Consider the following 7,418-nt stretch of genomic DNA (forward strand, 5'->3'; position numbering starts at 1 on the left):
TAAAACTCGTTTGGGGTAAATTGAGATGGAAAATTCTGAGAGACTTTTCGTATATCTTTTTACCAGTACAATACTAAACTATTGTTCAAAGATAGTATGTTCGAACCTTGCTTCATTCGTTTCAAATATAGAATTAAAATCCTGGATTCCTAACTTGGTTAAGTTTCCTATTGTAATCATATGAAACAAACATAATACAAATAATAAAACGTCTAAAATTACAATATCAATTTGGAAGTAATTTGAAAAACAATAATTTTTCTATAATACGTTTATTCTACAAAAAGTTTAAAGACGGATGAGTAAACAAGTAATAGCTAAATTGTTAGTGTTTGTCAAGCGGCAAAACAACTACTATTTTTTTACGATTCATAGGCTATAGCCACGATTATTTATTTCAAAATAGAATTTTAAACTACATTGAACAAACAAAATACATATGCGTTTATACAAGTCTTATAAGTTTTACACTGAAATCGCTACAACAGAAGCCATTTAAAAGAATAAGAATCATTTAAGTTTTAAACAACGGCAGAACAGTATTCGAATATCTTAGGCGTTGAAAAAAAACAGACAATCATGAATTTTAAAAATTGTATTCTGTTTTTATCTTTGTTTGTTCATTTGTCTAAAGCAAATCCTGGGCTTTGCGAAGATCCGTCGGTAATTTAAAATATTTTCTATCTAATTATATGATTCATTAAAAAAAAATGCAATTCTCCATAAATCTATTGATTAATATAATAGTAAAAAGTTCGAGACACATCAATTCTAAAAAACAGTATTCACATTGTTTATTAAAAATGTTAATAATTTTAGATTCTAACCAGACTTCATACAAAGATTTTAGAACAAGGCAACGATGTTACCAAGGAAACAGTAATAGAGTACATAAAACAACAAAACGTGATGAGAGATTTTGATATTTCTATATTCGATATCAATAAGATACTTTGTTCAGTGTGGAGTACGTTGAACAATAATAATAATTAATGTATATTGTAAAATATATGTGTGAAATGTGAAAACTAATATTCACTTCGATGTTATACATAAATAAATATCGATAGTTGGGTATGTTGGAATATTGGGTAGTGCGTTTTTTCCAACATTTCTAAGGGGTATTTATACTTTTATGAAAAAGGCGTCGGGGGGTAAAAAAAAATGCAGAAGATGTCTGTAAAGGTAGTTGGGTAGATCAAGTTACTATAAAAATATAAAACGCTTTTATATTGTTTCTTACAAATCGTGTCAGAATGTGAAACGTTTTGTAAAAGTTACACAATCTGTAATTAATATTGAAATATTTATTTAACGACATTCCCCAAGAATTTTGTTTTAAACGCGATTGTTTTAAAACTAAACAAGGGGACAAATAAAACTATTGTTTTTAGGTCATTTTAATGTGTAGTACCCTTAATGACGTTACTTTATAAAAACGCAATATCAAAAATTGCAACAACTCCATCCCTTACAGCATATTGTAGTTTAGTAAATTTTAATGTGAACACTTTTATAATGCTTTCTAGGTACTAAAATGTCACCGAACGAATTTATAGCAGTAATAACATCAAAATTTACTTTTTGGGTAATTATGATTTTTTTTCTATCCTAATATAGGATCTTTATTTTCTAAAGACTAAGCCTTGTCATAGCGAAAATATAGACTTCCACTCTTCTCTCTTTAATGCTAGAGTCTTCATATGTGAATACCCGTTGCATCCAGCCATTCCAATCATCTAATGATGGATAGCAATACTCTCGTTTCCTCTACTATTTGGAGAACTTCTTCATTGCTCTTTCTTTCAGTCCGACTAATACGAAGTAATCTTCTCCAGGTCCACATTTCTATTGTTTCAAGTTTTTTGTATCTCGTACTGTCAAGGTCCAGTTTTACAACTATACAACAAAACACTCCATACGTAGCTTTTGGCAATGTTTTTTCTGGTCTTAAGACATGGGAGTATCATGTGGTAGTCTCCCCTTACTTTCCTCATCGCAGTATTCTGATAATAATATTCTGAATAATCTGATAACGAGCAGTACCAGACGGTTCTTCTTCCGCCTCGTTTCAGTACTGATGGTTACTGCTGCCCTCCATCAGGTGTTTAATCCCCATTAGGGAATAAACTGTAACGGTCACATTTAGCCGCCCGTTACCACTCGCCTCCAAATATGCATTATTAGCAGTTTACCCCGATTAGCATGTAAGCCATTATAGGTAGGGGAGACAACAGACACACGGGACAATGCCAGGGGCACCGATGCCCAGTTAGTTGACATACTACCATCTTCGGACCGCGACCTAATTATTCTAAAGCCATTACCTATATTTCACGTTACATTACTATTTTATATTTCTTTTAACTTTACCCGTACTCGTGTGTCCGTTCAACTCCGCCATTACCTGGACTAACTACAGAGAACGCTTTAGGATCCAGGTAGAGGTGTAATATATATGTACATAGCTTTACTTATTTAATAAACCTGTTTTCGTTTCGTTGCACACTTGAGAGTTAAGTTATTTAGAGGTACGATCGCCTGTTAAGCTCCTCAGGCGATATAGCAAATATACAAAGGAGACTTTAGGGATATTTAAGTGCAGATACGGCCTAGCCATCCGTCCCGTCTTCGGGTCCACTAATTTAACCCTATCGACTGTCGTTTCAGCCTAGCCTAGCCAACTAGCCACGCAGACACGTTACAATTTGGTGGAGGCGCCGATATTCGTTAGTCTTACCTCAGGGAGGGACCCCAATATTTTTAAGGGAATAGACGACGGACACGACCCCATATAATTGTACCTGCTATTTTTAATTAACTCTCAGGTTGTAGTAAAGTACATTTTTTTTTTATTAAGTATCAAATTGCATTTAATATTGAAATTTATTAATTTATTTTATAATATTTGGTTAACATTTTTCTTTTAAATTCTTATTATATTTTATTGAATATTACGATCAAGAATTCAATATGACAGCCCCTATAATAGCAAACTTATCACCTCTTGCCCTAGACACTTTTCACGGTACAAGCGACGAATCTGTCTACGATTTCATTACCAAATTCGATAGGATAAAAAAATTAAATAATTGGACGGATGAACAAACCTTATTGTACTTTCCATTTTATTTAAAAGGCACTGCAGAATCTTTCTATTTTTTATTTGAAAAAAGAAATACCAATTTAACTTAGGCCAATATTAAAGATGAATTTAAAAAAGCGTTTAATACAGTAACCCGTAAAAACATGCTTAAAGTTAAATTAACTCAAAGAAAACTGAATCTTGACGAAACAGTTAATGAGTTTATATGTGACTTTAACCGCCTTTCTGATGAAATTGACCCTGACATGTCTGAAGAATCCAAAATAACACAAGTAATGCGTAAATTACCACCCGAGTATTTTAGTATGATTTGTATGCAAGACAATTCTACTATGAAAAAATTAGAATCTAATTTAAGAAAGGCCGAAGGAGCCCGAAATTTATTTAATACCCCAACCAACCCCGAGGTAGAAGCCTTAAGAATTCAAGTAGAGACACTCACAAAACAAATCGCAGAGTCCACTTTAACTCAAACCCCCTATGGAATAAATCATATTCGAACAGTTAATAGAAACAACAATAATTTTAAGGATAGTTTTAATAACGGCATAAATAGGCATAATAATGGTAATTATAACATTAATAGTTACGACGATGGTCGTAATATTAATAATAGAAATCTATACAATCAACAAGGGTATATGAATCCTAATGGTAATAATTATAATGCATGGTCTAATGATAATAGTCAAAGACCACCCCCGTTAGTAGAAAATATAAGTAGCTGTTTTATGAATAACAAAAATGGTCTAAGTAATAACCTAGTAATTAGAGGTATTTTAAATAATGTTGGTTATAAGTTCACTATTGACTCAGGAGCAAGTGTAAGCGTTATTAATGAATCTTTACTTCCAAAAAATCAATATATTAATTCATTTGGGCAAACAAAATTATATACTGCGAATGGTTCGCAACTACATTTTGTAGGAAAAACAAATATTATAGTGTATTTTAACAATGTGCCGTTTGAAATAGAATGTGCAGTGGTAAAAAATTTGAAAGGTAATAGTCTTTTAGGCATGGATTTTTTAACAATCTATGAAGGTATAATCAATTTACGTAAATTGCAGTTATCTCTTAGAGTAAATGACGAAGAGATGGTTATACATTTTTTGAAAAATAAACATAATAGATTTAGTATAAACACAATTGGAAATAATAACTATAATATCTATAGGACTCAAAATAATATGAGTAATAGGGGTAGCCAAAATAATTATCGTGATACCAGGTGTTTCAACTATAAAAGACATGTTGATAACTTTAAATATAAGACTCATAGAGCAAACCAAAATAATTATCAGGATACTAGGACAAATCACGGTACGAATTTTAACAATTCTATGCATAGTGCTCGCAAGTCTAATAATAATATTAATAACAATAATATTACTTATAAGAATGGGATAAATAATAATAAGGTTAGGGATGTATTCAATAGGAATTATAAGACAACCCAAAATCGCTATAACGGTACCAGAAATATTAACTTTAATTATGCCAGTAACAATAATAATAGGTCTACTTGTAGTAGTTTTAACAGTCAAAAGCCCTATTTTACTAGAGTTCCATATGTATCTAATGAGAATTAGAGCTCCTCGGGCGATATATTAAGTTAATAAGGGAGACTTTAAGGCCAATTAGACGTAGACAACGGCCTAGCCAACCGTTTCCCGTGGGGATCCGTCTATTTTAGCTTTATCGACGGCCACTTTGCCTAGTCTAGCCAGCTAGACAAGTAGGTCCGTTACAACTTAACGGACTTAATTGTAACGTGTCTGCGTGGCTAGTTGGCTAGGCTAGGCTGAAACGACAGTCGATAGGGTTAAATTAGTGGACCCTAAGACGGGACGGATGGCTAGGCCGTATCTACACTTAAATATCCCTAAAGTCTCCTTTGTATATTTGCTATATCGCCTGAGGAGCTTAACAGGCGATCGTACCTCTAAATAACTTAACTCTCAAGTGTGCAACGTTGCTCCTCTGAATTATAATACTCTAAAAATTCCTTTTTCAAATCTGCCCATTTTAAATCTGCGCTTTTAGATTCTATTCTTTTATACAACTTTTTCGCTTGTTCTCTTAAATATAGCGGAAACCTTATTAGCCTTTGCGCCTCACTCCAGTCGTTCGCAGCCGATATCCTATCGTAAGTTTCTAGATAATCATTAATATCTTCGGTCATTTGACCGGAAAAGCATTGCGGAGTGATATTCATAATTAATTTTTAATTGAATAAAAATAATGCAATTTAAGTTAAATAAAATATCCTTTAAAATTCCAGAGCAATTTGTACCGTAAAATAAAACACCTTAACACAAACTGAGAGCGAATAAATTAATCAATGCAGTTTTATGGGGTCGTGGCCGTAGTTTATTCACTTGCAAAATGGGTTCTCCCCCAAGATAAAAAATAAAACTAACGGCAATCGGCGCCTCCACCAAGTTGTAACGGACCTACTTGTCTAGCTGGCTAGACTAGGCAAAGTGGCCGTCGATAAAGCTAAAATAGACGGATCCCCACGGGAAAACGGTTGGCTAGGCCGTTGTCTACGTCTAATTGGCCTTAAAGTCTCCCTTATTAACTTAATATATCGCCCGAGGAGCTAGAACGGGCGGTCACACTGTTAAATAATCTAACTCTCAGCTGCAGGCTACAAGATGTTTTATTCTAAATTAGGGTTTCTAAATAAAATACAAAATTATACAATATATATATATATATATATATATGTACACTCTGACCTGGGTTGGACGATGAAATGGTTGGTCAAAGCGGAGTTGAAACGGACGCACACAAAAGATAGTCGGATGGGCGGCTTGTAGTAAAACGGCAAAAATATAGAGCGCAAGGTCGAGGATATTGGCGGTCCGTGATGGTAAAGTCAACTGGTTAATTAGATGATACGCGACGTGCATTGTCCTGTGTGTGCGACCGTTCCCCTACCTATAGTCGGGGGTGCTGTGTCAGTTGGTTTGGGACGCGAAGTAACGGTCAAGTGAAATATGATCGTTACAAAACGTACTTACTGAATTCGCTCTTTTAGAGCTTTCCGCCAGTAAGAGCTGGAGGTCGTCTGGGGTTCCTTGGCCCGTAACAAAATATGTTCCCCTGATTTTAAAAACAATTTTATGATTTAAGGATCTCCAAGATATTTATAACGGAATCGTCAAAAACCGTCCAGTTACCAAGAGCGCAGTTAAAGAGTATTTACGGGAGAAACTAAAGCTGGTTGAAAACGAACTGACAACAGCATTGAAAGGTACGTAGAAAGAACAAGTTTTAGAAATGTAAAACGCTTTTATCTTCTTTTTCGACGAAATATGTTACAAAACAATTTTATGACTGTTGGACTGGTTTTATTTAACATTAAAATATTAATTTTATAACATTGCTCATGAAATATTTTTCGACATGATTTTAAATTATTGAAAAACTAAATTATTGATTTAAGATGGCTTTTTATAACACCCGTCATGGGCAAACTTTGTACATAAAAACGCAATAATAATAATTGCAACCACTCGACTCGTTACAGCATTGTATAGTTTGATAAATTTTAATGTGAATACTTTTTAATTGATTTCTAGAAACTGATATGTCATGGAACGAGTTTTATACATTAATGGTTTTTAAAAGTTTATCTATACGCTACAACACCGACCAGTTGCGGATTTAAACATTTGCAACCCCCAAGCAAGTAATATGTTCACTCTTACACATTTTTTGTTTTTCTTCAACTGAAGGATATTAAATTTGATATAATTTCACATCTAATCTGCGATATTGCGATAATAATATTATCGCATTGTTAATTTTTTTTTGTGTTAATATTATAGGGCTACAAATTTACTGCAACTTTCTATCGCCGTTCGCTGTAATAATAAAATTAAACTTTTTAAATTATTCAATTTAAGTTTATTTAAATAAAAATTCAAGGTTTATGTATTAATTTTTGAAAATTTAGAGGGTGTGTGTTTTTTTGTGTTAATTGAATACTGTACTATTTGGGTGATTTGAAAATTGTATTTTTAAATATTATAAATTTATAAAAATGTTAAATAACTAGTTTTCAGCATATTAAAATTATAAATTAACCTTATCTGCTCCGTCTTAGTTTTTGATAATAAATAAATATATATAACATTTGATTGTATCTGTAGAGTTGAGAGTAGTGTCAAAATCGAGAAAGGTTAGGTTAGGTTACTCTTTCAAAATTTAAGAGCTGAAAATTAGACTGGAGTTATAGTCTAATCTGAATATGTGTTTATTTATATTACATCGATCAAAAAATACTTGATACATTGAAAAC

General features: G+C 32.7%; 1 protein-coding gene across 1 annotated transcript; it reads left to right on the forward strand.

Moving 5' to 3' along the window:
• Positions 1 to 532: 532 nt before the first annotated feature.
• LOC126840055 (uncharacterized) lies at positions 533 to 7,063 on the forward strand. Its single transcript, XM_050575544.1, has 6 exons — positions 533 to 663; positions 820 to 967; positions 1,530 to 1,588; positions 6,248 to 6,368; positions 6,697 to 6,806; positions 6,946 to 7,063. Exons 1-5 carry the CDS (start codon positions 580 to 582, stop codon positions 6,783 to 6,785), a joined length of 501 nt encoding a protein of 166 aa, XP_050431501.1. The 5' UTR covers positions 533 to 579; the 3' UTR covers positions 6,786 to 6,806; positions 6,946 to 7,063.
• The last annotated feature ends 355 nt before the right edge of the window (positions 7,064 to 7,418 follow it).

The sequence above is a fragment of the Adelges cooleyi genome, unplaced genomic scaffold (genome assembly GCF_023614345.1).
Source record: "Adelges cooleyi isolate 19-005CV unplaced genomic scaffold, UGA_ACOO_1.1 ACOO_flye_CR_arks_rails_tigmint_CR_PRNA_337, whole genome shotgun sequence".
NCBI lineage: Eukaryota > Metazoa > Arthropoda > Insecta > Hemiptera > Adelgidae > Adelges > Adelges cooleyi.